This window comes from Musca autumnalis, unplaced genomic scaffold, assembly GCF_047663935.1.
Source record: "Musca autumnalis isolate F117 unplaced genomic scaffold, ASM4766393v1 scaffold_5, whole genome shotgun sequence".
NCBI lineage: Eukaryota > Metazoa > Arthropoda > Insecta > Diptera > Muscidae > Musca > Musca autumnalis.
The window spans coordinates 71,339,856-71,361,327 of record NW_027412088.1 but is presented as its reverse complement, the minus strand read 5'-3'; the positions used below and the strand labels follow the sequence as shown (position 1 = coordinate 71,361,327).

General features: G+C 34.4%; 2 protein-coding genes and 1 long non-coding RNA gene across 4 annotated transcripts; 2 read left to right on the top strand and 1 right to left on the bottom strand.

Annotated features, from left to right (window-relative positions):
- Window positions 1–3,037: 3,037 nt before the first annotated feature.
- On the bottom strand, window positions 3,038–4,291 carry LOC141405804 (uncharacterized). The gene is made up of 2 exons (XR_012413269.1): window positions 4,208–4,291; window positions 3,038–4,151 (listed from the first exon to the last, which is right to left on the bottom strand). It is a non-coding gene; the product is annotated as an uncharacterized lncRNA (long non-coding RNA).
- Window positions 4,292–7,233: 2,942 nt separating this feature from the next.
- LOC141405289 (uncharacterized) lies at window positions 7,234–16,894 on the top strand. Of its 2 annotated transcripts, none has more exons than XM_073989473.1 (7): window positions 7,234–8,134; window positions 8,191–9,347; window positions 9,411–9,792; window positions 9,855–10,064; window positions 14,773–15,932; window positions 15,997–16,378; window positions 16,449–16,894. In XM_073989473.1, exons 2-7 carry the CDS (start codon window positions 8,368–8,370, stop codon window positions 16,686–16,688), a joined length of 3,354 nt encoding a protein of 1,117 aa, XP_073845574.1. In that variant the 5' UTR covers window positions 7,234–8,134; window positions 8,191–8,367; the 3' UTR covers window positions 16,689–16,894. The 2 variants fall into 2 exon arrangements, with proteins under 2 accessions (XP_073845574.1, XP_073845573.1); XM_073989472.1 differs by having other exon boundaries at window positions 7,316–7,534.
- An 81-nt stretch (window positions 16,895–16,975) lies between these two features.
- Window positions 16,976–19,707, top strand: LOC141405290 (zinc finger X-chromosomal protein-like). Its single transcript, XM_073989475.1, has 2 exons — window positions 16,976–17,426; window positions 17,497–19,707. Exons 1-2 carry the CDS (start codon window positions 17,223–17,225, stop codon window positions 17,734–17,736), a joined length of 444 nt encoding a protein of 147 aa, XP_073845576.1. The 5' UTR covers window positions 16,976–17,222; the 3' UTR covers window positions 17,737–19,707.
- Window positions 19,708–21,472: the final 1,765 nt, after the last annotated feature.

The window sequence follows — 21,472 nt, the reverse complement described above, 5'->3', positions numbered from 1 at the left end:
CACAAATATACGACAATATAGAACTTTACAACTCTATTTCGAAAATTATCGTAAAATTATCTATATATCGTATTAATTGTGCATAGTAATAACAAATGAAAAAATAAAAAATGATTTTATCGTTGAGACATCATAATAATAAATTTTGATAGATAAAAGTTGTGTTCAGAACTTGCAGCAGTTTTCCCGTTTAGTGCTAAAAATGCGTTCCCGTACTCCGAAGTTTAGCAAGACTTGCACTTCTCTTTAAATAAAAACAGCGCCGAATAACACCCTATTCTCCTGTTTTTTGCCATACAATTTTGGCATAGTAGAAACTAGCAACATGTTCATTATCATCTAAATACGATATCTGATACGTTGATTTGTTGCAGTTTTTGCAATTTCCGTAATTTTTTCGTTCCATGATTTTTTAAGAAATTTGTATGGGGAATCAATTTTTGACAATTCGCTCTTTTTTTCTAACATTACCATTAAAAAAGTACAATAACACACTGAAAAATAGCATTGTGACTAAGTAATTTAATATTTTTTTCATATTATTTACAAATTTTGATACTAAAATTTTTTGTTGCATCAATTGACCATCTACCTTGTTTATTGTGATACGTGAAAAGTGTTGCAACTTTTGGTACTTTTTCAGGCAATAGCAGGGTTGTATATCATGTGTACTGCGATTTCGATGTTGATTTCGCTGAAATCACGAAATGAGATGATTTCATTTTTGTATGCGAAATCATGATAATTTTTGCTTGATTCCGCGCGAAATCACGAAACGCCTTCGAAATCACGAAAAGACGCCGAATGTAAACCAAACATCACACATTTGATTGTTTAACAATCCAATAAGCAAACCAAACATCACATACTTGGAACATACTGCAGTGGAAGATTCAAAAAACCACCAAACGTTTGCAATGTGTACCCAGCAAAAAAATTGTAAGTTGTGCAATTGGAGTTATGATTTCACAACATCTTTCGATGTAGTCCAACAGAGTTACGAAAAATGCACTCCGTTTGATACATTTTATAAGCAGTTGCTTTAGAGATCCCTACAAAACAAAAACAGTTGGTTGATCCCTACCCGTCGCTGCCGACATAATTTCTTCAAAAGAGAAACAAGTGTTGATATATGGTCTGTTCCTTTATGGGTACTTTACACGATATGTTTTTTACATATGAGTTGTCACTTCTCCCATACAAAATGTATATGCATAGTGACAACTCATATGTAAAAAACATATCGTGTAAAGTACCCATTACTTTTGAAAATGGTAAAACTGGCAAAAGTAGCAAAACTTGTAATCTACAATCTAATAGGGCGTTTATACTATTGAAGATTAACCCAGTGGGATTAAAAGATCCAGTGGGTTAATCTATACTGTTTATATATACCTTTTGTGAGGATACAAATGACAGAAAACAGCTGATTTTGTGTATACAAACAAAACAGCAAAACATAAAGAAATCAACATAAATTTCATAAATTTAATGATATAAATGAAAAATTAGAAAATAAATATAGGACGGGAATCCCATCTAAAAGAATGCGTAAATGTGATTCATACCTACCATTTATTCGTCTCCAAATAGAAGATGTTGGATAATAGACTATCGTCCAAGCCATAGCCGAATAAAAAGACGAACATACCAAAGAAACATTTTGTGAGTTTCCTGAAAGAGGATATAACCCTAGTTGTGACCAAGAAATTGAAACTGTTCTAGACTCTACTATTGCCAATATTGAATGAATATCTTTGGGTCAACTATTGGAAAATTCTCGGAAAACAAAGTTTTTGTCAGCACCAGAATGTAATACCATATGGCCGCAGCTATCAGCTATTCACAAGAAATGAAATATAATATGATAAATGGAAGTACGACAGAGATTACTACCATCTTGCAGCAAAGCTTCGCACAAAAGAGCTGCATCATATTCTATTGTCCATGCATGCAAAATTCGCAAAGAACCGATGACCAGACCGAACAAAGTGTGCGGCATATGGAGCTACTATTCATTCAGTAACAGCAATAAGTAACTCACGCAAGATCAAGGGAGAAATTAACTGGAGTCGGAATAAAGAGGAAGAGTGTACAAGGATTATGGAAAGAAGACTTTTCCAAACTAGATTATAAACCAGTAGAAGCGATGTTGAAGATGCCACAGATCAACACAGAGGATTGCATTGAATAAACTCCGTTTGAACTTAATAGGCAAAAATCTTTAAAAAGAAAAAAAAAATAGTCAGCTAATGTAACCCTGCAGTAAAGGGAAGTACTCAGTTGATGGAAAACTCTCTTCCGTTAGTAGCTTATAATACGTTTGATTCATGAAATTCGCTAAATTTTAAATGTCTATTCCATTGCATATATGTCAAACCGTTGTCATAAACCCATTGGGTTTCACTTGACGAATACGCTATGAATTTGATATTTGAAATCCACTGGAGTTCGTAAATCTATCTAATTTTTTGAGGTTTTCCATAAACTTGGTATTTTCCGTTTGCTGCAGGACCCACTTTAATAAACCATTTTGGTTTACATTTTAAAGATTGCTACCTACAACGGTGTATATTCAATGCATCTGGGGTTTACCTATTGCATCTTCAATTTTATCACCATCAACAACATTAGTTTTGATATAAAATGGTGTCATATTGGTCAATAAAAACCATACTACACTGCGCAAGCTGATCAAGGGCAAAAGGACTTCTCACTCTTTGAGAAAATAGCTATGTGTGTAAGACTGGCTGACTTCCGAAACGTCAGTTGCTTTGTATTCGTGCATGAAACTAGGAGTTCCCCACTACTCCAATTTCATAAAATTACTCTAGTATGGAACTCGATCTAAAAGCCCCTAGTTTGATGCATGAATACAAAGCAACTGACGTTTCGGAAGATACGAGACAGGACATGGATTGTTGGACGTTGATGACGCCTAGATAATCTATACTAAAGCGGTATTAATAACATCAGCATCTAAATCTCATCTTTTTACATTTATCTCTTTTGCTATAAATAATAAAAAACGGAAAAATATAGTCTCATTGAAAAAATATTTATTTATTTCAAATGTTAGCTGTAGATAGAGAGAGGCATGTCACAGATTCCGATCGGAAAGGTTGAACTGAACTGGTGCGTCCATAAAGAACCAAGAGACAGGTGAGTGGAGTTTGTTGGGTAGTTAAACAAATGAAGTGTGGCCCCAGCCCACATGCAGGGCATGTTTTGGGTATCGTGTCATCAATTCATGCCTCATACGAATTGAGGCAGCTGCATCGCTAGCGTTCTTCTGCCGCGATGGATACGGGATGGTCCCGAAGTATGGCCTTCACGCTGCATCTCTATACTGCCTGCGCGACTGCATCAATATGAATGCTCTCCAAGCATGCCTGTTAGGCTCGTTGATATAGAAGTTCCATTTGCACCTTGGACCTCATGATCTAGAAGATCTTTCCTGACGTGCCTGGGAGGAACAAGCCTGTCCATTAAATCCTGACGGGGATGCTCACTTTGATAACACCCAAGCATAATGCTGATGCTTTGTAAGAGGTCAACAATTTTTCTTTCTTCAGTACCTTGTTCCTTCTTTTGATCCTATCGCAAATTGCTGTGGCGTGCGCGGAGGGCTTATACATGATATCGGACGTTACAGCAAATATGTTGGGGTAGTTAGTGGTCGAAATCAGGACACCATCGACCAATATGTTCAGTGGAACTCATTTCAGTCGTCGAAGTGGTGAACAGCGGATTTCGTTAAGCTATGTAAACTTTTAACCTATCACATATGTCATCATCAATAGGACCCGAAGCCAAGATTGTGCAAACATGTGGAATTTCGGAAAGGTAGAGGACAAATAGTTTCGGAGATATTACCCAGCCTTTGGGAGCTTCCTGTTTCACTCTACTGGTTTTGGACTTCTTGTTTCTAAATTCTACAAATGACTTGCGTACACAAATATAATTATAATATATCCTCAGCTCGGTTATATCCTCAACAGCCACGTCGTTCGGCCTGTTTTGGTTCAGTCCTCTACTGATATGTATGGATATGGCATGTAATGTTTTTGTAGAATTATGCAAAAACTGTGGGTCCTTATTATTTCTGCTGGTTGTTGACAACTTTCTTTTATGTTATGCGTAGACTTTCCCTGAAAAAAAATGGAATTGTTACTTTATGTTGTTATTCAAATCAATATTTACTTACCATTTTGCGAATTTATCCCAATTTTTATTTTTAATCCAATATTCTAAAATTTCATTTTGTTTGACAAAGGAACAAAATGTAAACAAATAACTTGGGATAACACTTGCAACTTTTCGTACTATGGGGAACGAGTTGCATTTTTTTGTACAAAAACAGCGTTGTATGAAATTAGTATCCAGATTTTGTGCAGGATCTCAAACAAATCCGGTCATGTGAAGATTTAATTTTGTGTGGTAAATCTTGATGAAGTTGACCGGATTAAGCACATAAATCCTGATAATGAGGGTTAACCCTGCAAAAAGCTATAGTATAAACAGCATATAAAGCTTAACTAGTGATGGGAAGACAACATAAAAACCCTTAAGGATGACGAAGCAAAATCAGTTGCGCTTGGATTAAATGGAGAACGGAGGAAGTACAGTCAATTGTGATTGAATTAAATGCAAACTTTTTTTAATGTATGTTTATATAATAAAGTTCTTTGTATTCTTGTTTTACACAAATAATAAATTCATTTTGTTTACTCTGGGATATTTCGCAATAGCTTGCATTTTTACTGCATCTTTAGATTGATTAAATTCAAACCAAACGACTACATCAAAAGCTGTGATTTGGATCGAAAACGGAGTGCATCCTACCTGTGTGCTCTAAAAGCAAAATAGAGTGCATCCTAGCTGCGCGCTCTCTTGTAAAATTCATAAGTGAATTCATACCCAGCAAACAATTTTGGAAGTTGTGCATGTGGAGTTATGATTTCAAAACATGCTTCGATGCAGTCCACACGGAGTTATGAAAAATGCACTCCGTTGGATACAATTTATAAGCAGTTGCTTTAGAGATTCCTACAAAAAAACAGTTGATTGATCCCTACCCGCCGCTGGCGAAATCATTTATTCTAAAAATAGAGTGTATACATTTCTAAGAATTTGTTATAAAATAAAGAAATAAAAAATTAGCTGCGAACATATTTGCGGTAATTCACGAGACGGAAATTTTTAATGGAGTCCATGTCGAAAGCTGATCCAGTGACGGGAAGGCAACATAAAAAACCTTTAGGATGATGAAGCAAAATCAGATGCGCTTGGATTAAATGGAGAACGGAGGAAGTAAACTCCAATGTGATTGGATTTAATGGATACCTTTCTAATTTGTGTTTATATAATAAAGTTTTTGTAGTATTGTTTTCCACAAATAATAAAAGCATTTTATTTATTCTTGGATATTTCGCAATGGCATGCATTTTTATTGCATCTTTAGACTGACTAAAAATGCAATCCGAAGAGAGCCTTTAAATTCAATCTAAAACACTACATCAAAAGCTGTGATTTGGATCGAAAATGGAGTGCATCCTAGCTGTGTGCTGTGGAAGCAAAATGGAGAGCATCGTAGCTGCGCGCTCCCTTGTAAAATTCATAAGTGAATTCATAACGACGACACTTCCCAGCAAAACATTTTGGAAGTTGTGCAATTGGAGTTATGATTTCACAACATATTTCGATGTAGTCCAACAGAGTTATGAAAAATGCACTCCGTTCGATACATTTTATAAGCAGCTGCTGTAGAGATCCCTAGAGAAAAAAACGGTTAACCCCTACACATTTCTTCAAAAGATAAACAAGAGTGTATACATTTCGAAGAATTTGTTATATAATAAAGAAATACCAACTTAAGTTGCGAACATTTTTGCGGTAATTCATGAGACGGACATTTTTAATGGGTTGGAGTCCACGTCGAAAGTAGGGATACGCAAGTCGATTTTCGAGTAATCGATTCCTCGATTCTTTGATTTGAAGAATCTAAAAATCGGAATCGAGTTTTAACTTCATAGAGAATCGAAAGATCGATTTTCTATTATGATTCTTCGATTCTTGCAGTGGGAATCGAAAGATCAATTCTGTTTTGATTTTTTGATGTTACACGAAAATGAAATATACAGATTACATTGGTCAGATCAAGACAACAATTGCTCTGTTCCTTTACTTTTGAAAACGGTAAAACCGGCAAAAGTTGTAAACTGCTCCCAGATGAATTGTATGGTCTCAGAAGTAAAGGAACGCTTTTCAAGTAAAAAGTGGTAAATCTTGAAGATTCTTGAACGTAAAGGAACACAGCTAATATTATATTATTTGTTGTACTGATGAACAAAGTTAATCTAACGGTACGGCAGTATTAAACGCGAAGCATTGTACACTAAAACGTTCACGTTTCAACTAAGGAGTCATCTCGATCGAACGATTCTTTTATCCAAGTGAGTTCTAAGTAAGAATCAAAGGATCGAAAGATCGATTTTTTGATTCCCACGTAAGAATCGAAAAATCGATTTTTGAGTTCCAAGTAAGAATCAAAATATCGAAAGATCGATTCTTGAGTTCTAAGTAAGAATCAAGAGATCGAAAGATCGATTTTTGCTTGGTAATACGTATCCCTATTCGAAAGCTGAACTAGTGATGGGAAGGCAACATAAAACAACTTTAGGATGATGAAAGAAAATCAGATGCGCTTGGATTAAATCGAGAAGAGTGCCTTTAAATTCAATCCAAAACTCTACATCAAAAGCTGTGATTAAGCTCGAAAATGGAGCTGTGTGATGTGGAAGCAAAATGGAGTGCATCCTAGCTGCGCGCTCTCTTGTAAAATTCATAAAATTCAAATGTTCCGTACACTTGTAGTGATTCAACTGCATCCGCGGGCAAACTTGTTGCTGGGTTGTACTATACACTTGTAGTGAGTCAACTGCATCCGCCAGCCAAACTTTGGACATGAATATGGGTTAAACACATTTGTTATCAATCAACAGTGCATGCTCAGGGAAATAAGAAGAAGCATTTGTTTACTTCATCTGTTAAGCGCTCGGCACATACGGTGCGTTGTGCGTCGCGCTACAACAACCACATGAAAAATGTGTAAGTGATGCCAAGTTTTTTGAAAAACAACAACATGGCTGGCGCATTAAAGTTAAACATAATTTAACTGTTTTGGGACAACGCATGTCCCAACGTGTCACTAAACGGACCGTATGTGCCGAGGGCTTTAATTGAATAGTTAATAATGAATAGCATCCGCCAGCCAAACTTTGGACATGAATATGGGTTAAACACATTTGTTATCAATCAACAGTGCATGCTCAGGGAAATAAGAAGAAGCATTTGTTTACTTCATCTGTTAATTGAATAGTTAGTTGACGATTTCAACCTCAAAATGGATATTGATATTTGCTTGCTTTGTTTGGAGCTTAAACAGGAGAACACAGAATTTGTTTTAGTATCATCAAATCAATGGCTAGAGGAGAATATGGAACAGATAATAGAAAAACATTTTTGGCCTTTGGTAAGTAGAGATAAATCAAAGTCGTTACTATGTTTTACTCCACAATGTTCCATGAAATATGTATGTATTTTACACAAAGAAGGTAGGTATTCCATAAACAGTCGTTGGTAACCACCAAATAGTGGATGCAAATATGTTAGTATTCCCTACTCCGAACCTTAAGCCATATTTCACTAATTATTTCATTATTTTTAATTCGTAATATGTAGTAGTATTTAAGTATGAATATAAAATGTATTACTATGAATATGAACTGTATTTACGACTTATTGGCCTTAAAGGCTAAAAGTATTGCAAATAAATTGAATATTGAAATGCGAGTGTTAAAATAACGTGACTTCAGTAGGCCAACAACTTGAGTAGCCAAATATTCTTCCAATAGGTTAGCACAATAACAAAAGTTTAAACGTTATTATGTTATTATACCTAGAAGCGATACTAATCATCTTATGGAGGGAGGACCCTCACTACAAAGCATATCCTTTTTATTGGAAAGGAGAATAAAGCAGAATAATTTTGATTGATGCACTCGACTCAATTCTATCTGGGCACGACAACTAGACAGTAAATTTCATTACGCTTACCAGAGATTAATAAAAAGTATGTAACTTTTCGGTCCATCCAATGATTTACTCTATATTTTATTTTCATTTCAGAATGACATTGCTTCCAACTCATGGATTTGTATATGTTGTTGGAATACACTCAGAGAATTCCACAAATTTTATTTACGCATTGAAGATAGTCACAGCAACTTTGTTTCATTATTGAAGTTGGAAACAAAAATTGGAACTACTTCAAAAAACAATTCGGAGACATTCGAAGCTAGTGATATGCAACACAATGAAGTAAACACAAACCTTGGTGAATGTGGAGAAAAAGAAATTGTGTTGAAATATGAAATCAATCATGAAGGTTATTTCAGAACAGACGAACAACAGTTAGCAACCTCATGTCCTAGGCAAAGCAAACCTAAACTAAATCTAACTTCAAAGCAAACTCAAAAAGGAATTGACCAAAGAGAAGTACTGATTGATGATAGCATTATAGATCATTTGGATAATACATGTTATGCATCTGATAATGACAATGATCAAAACACTACCAGAGAATTATTTATGCAAGATGAATATAGTAACCAAGAACTTCCATTAGTTTGTGAAACAAAACTATCAGCAAATATTCGATATAGCAAAGATCCTTTGCTAACGTCGCTACAAACTCAACAATGTAAGGAATCTTCAAGAAGAAATCAAAAGGAAAAGACCACAAAGAAAGTTATAAAAGGTAAACATATTAATTTCAATAATGATAACCCTCTGAACTATTCCGACACTGAAAGTAAAGAAAGCCAAAGTAACTCTGATAAACAACCCCAATTTATTTATCCGCCCAAAGTTAAAACGAGTGAAGCAGATGAATTTTTAACAAAAAACTTTAAATTAAACTGTGTAATCTGTCAATCTCCCCTGAAGACATTTACAGATCTATTGAAACACTTTACACGAGTACATAATCAGGATGGTTATGTGATATGTTGTAATAAGAAATTTATCAAACGCAGCATGCTAGTCGATCATGTTCATTGTCATCTAAATCCGGAATATTTTAAATGCAATTTATGTCCCAAAGTAATGGCAGATCGCTTTTGTTTAACACAGCATTATAAAAATAATCACTCAAATAAGGTTAATGAAGAGATATGTGATATATGCGGAAAAGCTTTCAATCATCCAATGAAATTGAAGAAGCACAAATTAGTACATATACCCGATGAAGAGAAAAAGTATCCCTGTAAAGAATGTGGTAAATTGTATGTTGTGAATTGTGGTAAATTGTAACGCAAAGTGTTTTTAATTTCCCTTACTCATTTAAGGTTTGCTAGTAATTCCCTGCTGTCAAACCATATTGCTTTTGTGCATACAAAAAAATATGCCAAGATATGTGATATTTGTGGTATAGAATTGTGCAGTAAAGAAGTATTTGAACGCCATCAATTGAAGCATAAAGGCATTACAAGACCCACAGTTACCTGTAATATTTGTGGCCTTAAGATGACAGATCCCTATTATCTAAAGCGTCACATAGCAACACAACATCCAGAGGATGGTAAAAAGGAATTCCCTTGCCATTTATGTTCCAAAATTTCACCAACATTGAAGAGCCTTAAGAGGCATATTGTATACAAACATGAAACGGGTTACGATTTTAAATGTACAATCTGTGATAAGGCCTTTAAGCGACCACATACGCTAAAGGTATGTTGGAAATTCCGAAATTCCCTATTTTTTAAATATTTAAATTACTTTTTTTCTTTAAGGAACATATGTCTTCCCATACTGGTACTCCCCTACATGCGTGTCCCCATTGTCCAAAAACGTTCAATTCAAGTGCCAACATGCATCATCATCGTAAAAAAGTTCATCCCAAGGAATGGGAAGAAACTTGTCGTGCCAGATATTCGGGAAATTTGCCACCCAAATACAAAGCACCCGGAAGTGTAACACTTGAGTCGGAGGACTTAGACATTGTTAGTACATATTTAAAGTAGTTCCCTTATCTAATAAAAACTAAACTACTTAACCCTATAAATTATTTAGCAGATGTGAAGACTTGTTGCGATATGTACATTAGGGTTATAACCCTTTTTACAATCTCATATCCCTGTATCATAGCATGATGAGTTTCTACATAAGATTAGATAAAATCTTGATTATAAGGTGGTTCGGTGAAAAAACCTCACGCACAAAATGATTTTAAAATTTGAATTTAACGGAATTAAAGAAAATTAATGTTATGTCTGGTTATCTCATGTGGCTTTAAACATGAGATAACCAAACGGACATAACATTGGTTTCTCACTAATTTTCTTTAATTCTGAGAAGTATAATAATGCTGTAAACGCTTTTTTCAAAGATATAATTTAATAAAATCGAAAATTTTTCAAATTAGTTTGTGTATGACAATTTTCAATATTTGAACTGAATAAACGTTAGTCCATATTTATAATAATTGTTCCACAAACATCCCATAAGGGACTAGGGAGACTTCTCTCATACCAATGAGTGCACCCCTATTCATATTAGCTCAATGATATGGGACCTACAGTTTATCGCCGAGTCCGAACGGCGTGTCTAAGACAAATGTGTTCTTCTTTGACACGGCGGTGCCGATGATTTTCAGCAATTTACACACACACGACCCGAATGCACAGAAAGAGCGTACAAAAGATAACAAATGTTTTGATTTGTTATTGTTTTATAGCTTGCGTGAATACAAACTTACTAACACACTGTTATAAGTTGCCAATATTTTGAATTTTCTCCGTTCTCTTTTTGGTCATGTCTGGTCTAAGACACCATTTCTGTACAGAAGTTTTACATGGCTGAAATACTCAGGAAATTTCGCCAACATTACTGAGGTGTATTTTGCCACCATTGAAAAGTGTTTTGATGTTGCCTGGCCGGGTGTGCAGTGCGGGTGTGCATACCATTGCACCACGATGGCACCCATATTTACATTAGGCAATTTTCCTTGCGGCAATTGTCAGTTTGGCCGTCTTCCGGGATAAAATCATATTGGCGGCGATCAGTATAATTTTGCAACACTGCCAGTTCGTTTTGGAAAACATTACTCTCTGTAACAGAAAGTAATGATGAAGTTTAACCCATTGGGGTTATACTCGAGACTTAAAAACAATCAAATTAAATTGAAACTTCAACCAAAACAAAAAATGTATAATTTTTCTTCTGTAAACCGACAACAAACAACTATTTTTGTTTGCTTAACATAGGTAATGTAGCTGCGAGCAAATACTCGCAAATTTATGTTCAATAACTCGACTATTTTATTCGATAACGAATGTTGTCACACCAAGTTTGAGCACTCGGTTCGGAACAACTCGATATCGAATTGCATAATTAGGCCCCTGATAAAAGAGCAAGGACAATATATGTATATCGAATTTCTCTTTTTTCTTTTGCCACAAAACTACGAAATATTATTCAAAACAAAATTCAGAAAGTAGATTAAGATGTTCTTTTAAAGTATATACAATTTCATAGAAAAAAATGCATAAAAATTGCTTTTATTTGGCTTTACAACAGGGGCCCTTTAAGAAACCTATAGCTCTACGTGTTGCGTGTGCGTTCAAAAAAAAAAAAAAAAAAAACAAAATACATACATGTATTTCAGTGATGGCAAAAACACACATTTGCAGATTATAACTTACAGTGGAAACGTAAACAATACATTAACCGAACGAATGTGTTTACAGTGTACGTGTGTGTCGTATGCCCGCGGTCGTAGGGAAGTTGTTGTTGGTGGCCATCACTGATGTATTTCAATTTGAAATACATGTATTTTGTTTTTGTATTTTTGAACGCACACGCAGAGCAATAGGTTTGGCCCTTAAGTCCCGGTGCATACTAACGTGAATTTCATTAAAAAATTTCATGAAATTAGGTGTTCTTAAATCGAATTCCCCACTACAGCAATTTTATGATTTTACTCTACTATGGAGGTCGATCTAGAGACACATAATTTCTTGCAATTTTTTCAATGAAATCACTCTAGTGTGGACCGGGACTAAGCAATATCTGATGTTATCATTTCACAATGAATGTCCATGAAAAATGCTAAGAAGAAGCATTGTTTATTTCTTCAATTTGGTTGGATTGATTTTTGAGAAAGTTTGAAGAAAAAATGGACATTTGCCTGCTTTGTTTGGAGCTTAAACAGGAGAACACAGAATATGTTCTAGTATCATCAACACAATGGCAAGAAGAGCATATCGAACAAATAATAGAAAAACATTTTTGGCAATTGGTAAGTAAAGGACAAATGAAATGCGATTGCTGAGCTGAAGAACGATATTTTGCCAGATTTGACGCCCTTAATGTTGATTTTGTAGTTGCAGCATTATAATTTCAAGCTTCTAAAGAAACAAGATGAATTTACTGGTTCAGCTTGGTCACAGCAATTTATAACTCTTATGATAGAAGTCCGTCCACATTTCTCGAGATATTGGCCTTTGAAATCTCATTTCAATGGCTCTTAATATATTAAGGGGTTCTTGACTTCTTAGAAGGGTTATTTGTATACCATCACCACCAACCACGTCGAAATAATGTTTCAAAGCCCAACATATTTTAATTTAGACCAAATATGATCGAATCATATGTTTTCGATTTAGTCATGTGTCTCTGGATGGCTGCTACACAGGAAACTCTCAGGAGGAGTAAGCGTATAGGTATAAAATTTCACGTCATTATATTTTCCCAAACAAAGAAAACTTTGCTTGCCCTATTACAACGGGGCATAATGCTATTCTCGGGAAGGTTCATACTTGCCATGTCCCGAAAATTCCGAAAAATTAATCCCCTATTCATGATGTTCGTAAGTTTGAGGATATATAAAAAGTCGACTGCTTCCTTCATGTACCTATATACATACAGTTAGTCAACTATATTATTGCAAACAATGAATTTTTAAAAATTTAGATGTTTAATTAGGAATTACTACAAGAAATTCTTTCAATAATGTTGGGCTTTTTGTAAATGTCTGTTGATTTACCTGTTAAGGACAACATCAAGCCAATAAATCCAGAAATCGGTTGAAAATAACAAAAACAACGGACAAAAAGGATAGGAACCTGGTTTTTGTGGTGTCAACTAAATAATTTCGAAATGAATTAATGTGCAATAAAATCGTGGGGTTTCCCCCGCGATTTTTTGCATTTAAGGATTTTTAAGACTTTTATGGTATGTGGACATGTAGATCCATAATTTTTAATCATAAATTAATTTTTGTGTGTGTAACATAGACGGTATATTCAGAAAGAGAGAAAGTCAGGTAATAATATGCGACATTTAGTCTATTCCAATTAAAATAATGGTAAATCCGAAAGAGAAATCCCTAAAATCACCTCTCGTAAGCTGAGAAGTGTATACAACATCATATACCGCACCGAGCAAGAAGCCAGGCTCAAACTGAGGGCGTAACATGGCAGGTCCAAAATAGTAACCTCACGAATTGACTGTAGAATGATTAAAGAAATTAACGAAATAACACAAAGCAGCACAAGAAAATAGCTTTTTCTAATTAAAAATTATTTTGGAGTAAGTGTGTCACATGGAAAAGTCAGAAAAGTGCTACATAATAACAAGCACTTATCACGAGTGACTAGGAAAAATCCATTGCCCATCACAATATATAGAAACTATTCCGACATGTTATAGACAACTTTTCACGCCATCTTTAGTATTGGGATGGCGTTATATTTTCTGATGAGACTAAAATTATGTTGTACTATCACAATGGACCTCAAAATGTATTGGGAAAACCCTTGAAAGCCATGGAAAACAAAAATTTAATACATACCGTAAAGTTCAGAAACCTGTCACTTATGGTATGGGGTTGTATACCAAGCGGTGACGTTGGTAAAATCCTGATTTTGAAAGAAACAATGATATAGGAGGTTTATTTAGATGTTTTAAGAAAAGATTTAACCAAAAGCGTCAAGAAATTTGGGCCTGTTGACCCTGAAAATTCAAACAAATTGCAATATAAGTACTACTAAGAGAACGACCCTAAGCATAAATCTAATTTATGTAAGACTTGGTTGTTATACAACTGTACCAAAGTCATTTACACCCCGTTCCAGTGTCTAGATATTAACCCCATCGAAAATTCATAGGTACACCTGAAGGAAAAAGTCGGGAATATGTCGCCCACTTACCTGAGGGACTAAATAAAATGCAATAAAGAAGAATGGCTAAAAATACCATTGGAATATGACATTCCGAAACTTATTTATTAAATTTAGATACGTTTACAAGCTGTTTTTGATGCCAAAGGTGGGCATACGGAATATTAGAACCAACTTTTCGAAAAATACCGTGAAAGACTGAAAAGTTGTGAATTTTGAAATTCTTTAGTTGACAGTGCGAATAATAAGTTGTACTCATTTTTGTTAATTTTAAGAAAATGTTTAATGAAATTTAGCTACTTTTTATTTTATTATATTAATAAACATGTGTAAGAATTGCATTGTTAACAAAAATATTAATAATGATATTTATTTATACCAATAAAATGATGTTTTATTTAAAATTTTGTAATAATTTGGGTTTTGCAATAATTAAGTTGACTAACTGTATTTTATGTACATCGGTTTTCATTTTGAACAACTCGCAGCATAATTCTTTGATGTCCATTGATTTTTATTTAATTTTCAGAAACACATTACATCCAATTCATGGCTTTGTATGAATTGTTGGACCTTTGTAAGGGATTTCCACAAGTTTTATTTGCACATAGAAGATAGTCATAGGTCTTTCGTTTCGTTGTTGAAGTTGGAACCAGACGAATGTGACCCTAGTACATCAACAATTAAAGCACTAGAAGAAAATGTCAATGATACAACAAAGGAGGAGAGTCCAGAGGAGACCAGTTATGATGAAACGAACATTGCAGCTTGTTTGGTTACTATGAAATGTGAGAATAGTAACCAAGAAGATCCAATAGATGATGAATTGGAAGAGCCTACAAAAAGGACTCGAAAAAGAAAGGATCCTTTAAAATCAGCTTCGCCTACGAAACAAGCTAAACAACAGAAACGCAAAAAAGAAGTTCCAATAGTAGGTGAATCGAAAGAAACTCGAAAAAGGGGTCGCCCAAGAAAAGATGCTTCAAAATCTTCATTGTCACCAAAGAAAAAAGAACATGAAGAAAAATCTGAACAGCAAACAAGAAGCAAAGAACAAGATAAACCTAACAACAGTGTTGAAGAACAGGAAAATATAAAACAAGAAAATGCTGATCTTAAAGATTCCTGCCCAGATGAAACTGGCGTGAAGGAGGATAATGAAAGCGACTTTGAAGGTTTTGATGGGCATTCTAATAATTGCAACGACAATGTAGTTAGTGAGGACGAAGATAACACTGAGAATAAAGAATCTTCACCATATATTTTCCCCCCCAGAACAAAAAACAATGAAGCTGATGAATTTCTAAAAGAAAATTTGGAAATTAAGTGTGACCTTTGTCAAGCCCCCATGAAAACATTTCCAGACCTTTTGAAACATTTTACACAGGAGCATAATCAACCAGGCTATGTGATCTGTTGTAAAAGGAAATTTTCCAGTCGTAGCCTACTAGCGGATCATGTTCATGTTCATCTGGATCCAGAATATTTTAAGTGTAATTTGTGTAGTAAAGTGATGGCAGATCGGTTTTGCTTAACAAATCATTTCAAAAAACATGACAGGAAAGTCAAGTCGGATATTTGCGATACATGTGGTAAAGCCTTCTCACATTCTTTGGCCTTGAAAAAGCATAAATTAATACATATACCCGATGAAGAAAAGAAATACCCTTGTCAAGATTGCGGTAAACTGTAAGTTAAATAAATTTGATTTTTTCCTTTAATATTAATTGAAAATCTTTTACTTTCACTATAGATTTGCTGATAAATCAAAGTTAACAAGTCACATACGTTTCGTACATACCAAAAAATATGCCCACATCTGTGATGTTTGTGGAACAAAATTGAGTAATAAAGATGCTCTTGAACGACACATGTTTAAACATAAAGACATTCCAAGACCTACTATTACCTGTAATATTTGTGGCCTGAAGATGCTAGATCCAAAGTATATGAAGCGTCACATAGCCACGCAACATCCAGAAGATGGTAAAAAGGAATTTGCTTGTCATTTATGTCCAAAAGTTTCTCCTACTTTAAAGTCTCTAAAAAGACATATAGTATTCAAACATGAAACTGGTTATGATTTTAAGTGTTCAATTTGTGATAAGGCATTTAAGAAACCCTCTACCCTGAAGGTATGTTGTGACGAAATGTGCTTTTGATTTCATTGCGAATTTGTAATTCATTTTTTTATTTGTTTTCTAGGAACACATGGCTGCTCATATGGGTACTGCTCTCTATACATGTCCACACTGTCCGAAAACCTTCAATTCAAATGCCAATATGCATCATCATCGCAAGAAAGCCCATCCCAAGGAATGGGAAGAAACTTTACGTGCAAGATATTCGGGTAATTTGCCACCAAATTATAAATCACCCGATATTCACATAACATCTGAAATTGACGACAATTCACTGCCGTATCAATTTGAATATTGTATATAATAAAGTTATTTACTTAGCTAAGAATCGCAATGAGCTACAACATTTCATCTACGGTCTTGCAAATAAGTAAAAAAAAAGTTATTTTGGGTGTTATGTCCCAAAACCTTTACATGTAGATAGAAAGATTAATAATAAGAATTTAAATTCCTCATTTCAGTGTAAATAATTAACAAAAATATAATAATTACGAATCATTAAACCATCAAGCATTCTTCTTCATTTTCATATTCTTAAAGAAAGGAAAAATTTTGGTTTTTTAAAAAAATATTTATCTATATTGTAACTAGGGCTTAAAGAACGACGAGTCAAATTCGTAATTTTACCAGAAATTACTTAAACAATAATGCACTATGGTCTCAAATCCAACAAAGTTGTTTGCCTGTAGGGTCCTCTATGCTGTGAAATCATCACTCTACTTTTAACCGCTTCCAAATTGTTTGCTGGATTATCACTGCAATAAATAGCTGTGTTCCTTTACTTACCTGAGGTTACCATTTATTACTATTTTTAACCTGTAATATTTGTGGCCTGAAGATGCTAGATCCAAAGTATATGAAGCGTCACATAGCCACGCAACATCCAGAAGATGGTAAAAAGGAATTTGCTTGTCATTTATGTCCAAAAGTTTCTCCTACTTTAAAGTCTCTAAAAAGACATATAGTATTCAAACATGAAACTGGTTATGATTTTAAGTGTTCAATTTGTGATAAGGCATTTAAGAAACCCTCTACCCTGAAGGTATGTTGTGACGAAATGTGCTTTTGATTTCATTGCGAATTTGTAATTCATTTTTTTATTTGTTTTCTAGGAACACATGGCTGCTCATATGGGTACTGCTCTCTATACATGTCCACACTGTCAGAAAACCTTCAATTCAAATGCCAATATGCATCATCATCGCAAGAAAGCCCATCCCAAGGAATGGGAAGAAACTTTACGTGCAAGATATTCGGGTAATTTGCCACCAAATTATAAATCACCCGATATTCACATAACATCTGAAATTGACGACAATTCACTGCCGTATCAATTTGAATATTGTATATAATAAAGTTATTTACTTAGCTAAGAATCGCAATGAGCTACAACATTTCATCTACGGTCTTGCAAATAAGTAAAAAAAAAGTTATTTTGGGTGTTATGTCCCAAAACCTTTACATGTAGATAGAAAGATTAATAATAAGAATTTAAATTCCTCATTTCAGTGTAAATAATTAACAAAAATATAATAATTACGAATCATTAAACCATCAAGCATTCTTCTTCATTTTCATATTCTTAAAGAAAGGAAAAATTTTGGTTTTTTAAAAAAATATTTATCTATGTTGTAACTAGGGCTTAAAGAACGACGAGTCAAATTCGTAATTTTACCAGAAATTACTTAAACAATAATGCACTATGGTCTCAAATCCAACAAAGTTGTTTGCCTGTAGGGTCCTCTATGCTGTGAAATCATCACTCTACTTTTAACCGCTTCCAAATTGTTTGCTGGATTATCACTGCAATAAATAGCTGTGTTCCTTTACTTACCTGAGGTTACCATTTATTACTATTTTTAACCTGCGAAGCGTTCCTTAACCCCGAAAAGTGGCAAAACTGGAAGCAATTTTTAAGAGAGTGAGAGTGGAAAGACAGCGAGAATGGCTTTCTCTTCTACCACAGGCTACCAGCAAAATTTCTGCAGGAAAAAATGGCAAAACTGATTTTTCGACTTTTGTTCGACGGTTATTTCACAATGAAGAAAAAACGGACGAAAAACAGAAGAAAAAGTCGAACGCTGACAAAAACTAAATTAAAAACTGTGAAATAAAAGACGAAAATTGATTTTTTATGTTTCTTTTTGACATTGTTACCAGATCTACCATTTTTCCGTTCCTTTACTTTTCTGGTAAAAATGTTCATGAGTGAGCAATTTTGACACTTTTCTCTTTTACCACTCTTACCATTAAAAAAGTAAAGGAACAAAGCTAATGAAAACCAGTGTTCGGAAACAAACAGTACCTTATCATAAGGTACCGTACATGTACACAAACACTAAAAAAAATTATAAAGTTAATGTACACGTACACAAACATTAAAAATCCATTTTAGTGTTTGTGTACGTGTACCCAACGAGATTCGAAAAATTCGTCAAACACACATGTTTGGTACGCAACCTCCATCGTAATGTAACAACCACGTACCCAACCAAAAAGGTTGCGTACATCAGCGCGTACATTAAACAACCACGTAGAGTACATCATAATGTACCTTTAGAAAGAAGGTGTTGGTAGGGTACACTTACATTTGTTTGGTTAATAAGGTATTAAAAATATTAACTTTAATTTTGTAGAATATATACAAATGAAATACAAGTAAATATAAATTAATATGTATCTTCAATTAATTAGGACTATAAATGCCATTACTTAAATGTCATAAATACTTATGCAAGAAGTTAGGAATGCCTAAACATAACGCTCTCATCGAATATCTAAAATCTTGACATTTTTCAAAAGGGTTGCTATAGGGCAGTAGTTTATGGAGGAGTTTTTTATTATTAAAAATCGTATCATTTGTATTGTGAAAATAGGTGGTTCATTTTCAAATTTTAGCATTGTCAAGAAAGCATCGAAGAAAAGTTTCAAGTAAATTGTTTTCAGTATCAACATCATATTACAAAAAGAAATGCTACACCACAATAAGAATTACTTTTTGCTTTTTTGTGTTTTTCCTAATTATGAATTGCCTTTGAGGTAACCAAGGACTGGTACCTAGCTGTGAAGGCAACATCTGTTCTTTGGGTCTGCTATATTTTTTAAGTTTGTTTACAGGTAGAATTATCGGAATTTTGATTTTGATAAGTTAGAATGCCAGAATTAGGTAGAAATATTATTCCCCGCACACCAAAACCATAAAGTACCTGTCCCTTCTTTTTGACATAATAAAAATTATGAGTTAAAAAATTGTAAACCACAATATTGTTTTTTACCTTTCTTGTATATTGTAATAAATTATAACCATTACCACATGAAAAAAACACTCGTAGTCTTATTATATAATTTATGGAAAAAAATTAAATTAATTTTTTTTTAAAATTCATTTTTTGCAAACTATATATGCAAAAGAACCCTGCAAATGCTATTTATTTCATTTTTCAACGTTAAGTGAGAATAATTATAAAAATGCCAAGAGCAAAAAATATTGTTCTTCGTGATATATTCAGTACAAACGAATCAAATAAAACAGTGTGTAATTTACAAAATTTCGTCAACAATGTTTTAAATTGGCATTCCGCAGATTTGTATGCGAACTATATTGATCAAAAAAAAAGTGAATCCAAAAAACATTGAAACACCATTGGTGGAACTGTTTACAAAACAAGTAAAAAGGTATCAGTCGGCTTTGCCGACAGAGATATACCTTCAGCCTGTGTATATTAAAACAATTTTTTTCCAAAAAACGCATGTATTTAGGGAGTTTTAAAAATTTTGGGCGTTTAAACTGAGAAAAATGTTGATTAGGATTTAATATCAAAAGTTTTGCGGAGGAGATACTAAAAATAATGGATCTCCAGCCACTACATATGGTACCATAGGGGTTTTTTAGAACTTCAGGGATGTTTGCTCAAGAAGTATGAACTTGCCCCTGAAACAACTTTTGCCATCGCAATTGAGGCAGCAATGCAAGTTGCTTCAACAAAAATCAAAGTGATTCGAAAGCAGGTCTTAAAGTGAACATGTATCCGAAATTTTGAGTGGGAGGTACCGGATGGAGTGGACAAATATAGTCCATATTTGAACCTGATCTATATCTGGTAGATATATTAGGATGTGTAAAGTATGGACCAATTCGGACACTCTCTTCAAGAGTTATCGTACGCACAATTTTTCCGAACATTTTTGAACTTTTGTGGGGGAGGTACCTGAAGGAGTGGACCGATATGGCTTATCTTCGAACTTGAACTATGTTTGGACAAAATATTACTAAGGCCAAACTTTGGACCGAATCGGCAGACCTGTTCGAGAGTTATTTTGCCCTCCAACCTCCTCACACGGTGTCATAGGGGTTTTTTGCAACTTTCAGGCTATTTTCTCAGGAAGTATGGACTTGCCCCTGATGAAACTTATACCGTCGTATGGAGAGCAGTGAATACAAGTTGCTAAAGCAAAAATCAAAGCGATTCGAGAGATGTTCCTAAACTGAACTTTTCCAAAATTTTGTGTGGGAGGTACCCGACGGAGTGGACCGATTGAGTCCATATTAAAACCTGATCTAAGTCTGGTACACGCTCCACGATGGGCAAAGTATGGACCAAATCGGTTACACCCTTCAAGAGTTATCGTGCGTACAAATTTTCCGAACATTTTCGAATTTTTGTGGGGGAGGTACCGGAAGGAGTGGACCGATATAGCTCATCTTCGAACTTAAACTAAGTTTGGACAAAATATTACGAAAGCCAAAATTTGAACCGAATCGGTTCATCCCTTCGAGAGTTATCGTGCGCTCCAACCAGCCAGACAGACAGACAGACGGACGGACATTGCTCAATCGACTCCAAATTGTCTGAAACACATTTCGTCCAAACATACTTGGGGTCTAAAACCATTATTTCGATGAGGCACATTTTGCCCGTATGAAAGTGTATATACCCTTCATAGCCTAAAGGCTGAGGGTATAAAAATGGACGCCCTTTACATATGGACGAAGATAAAGCCTTCAAAGTTCTTATAGAACCTGTTTTAAGTGTACTCGGGATAACGGTAAATGAACATAACGTAATGGAACGAATTATCGCTTTCTCA

Coding starts and splice junctions, on each gene's coding strand:
- LOC141405289 (XM_073989472.1), top strand. CDS start 7,406: ATGGATATTGATATTTGCTTGCTTTGTTTGGAGCTTAAACAGGAGAAC. Junction 7,535..8,190: donor AAAAACATTTTTGGCCTTTG/GTAAGTAGAGAT, acceptor TTTTCATTTCAG/AATGACATTGCTTCCAACTC. Junction 15,933..15,996: donor TGTCAAGATTGCGGTAAACT/GTAAGTTAAATA, acceptor CTTTCACTATAG/ATTTGCTGATAAATCAAAGT.
- LOC141405290 (XM_073989475.1), top strand. CDS start 17,223: ATGCTAGATCCAAAGTATATGAAGCGTCACATAGCCACGCAACATCCA. Junction 17,427..17,496: donor AGAAACCCTCTACCCTGAAG/GTATGTTGTGAC, acceptor TTTGTTTTCTAG/GAACACATGGCTGCTCATAT.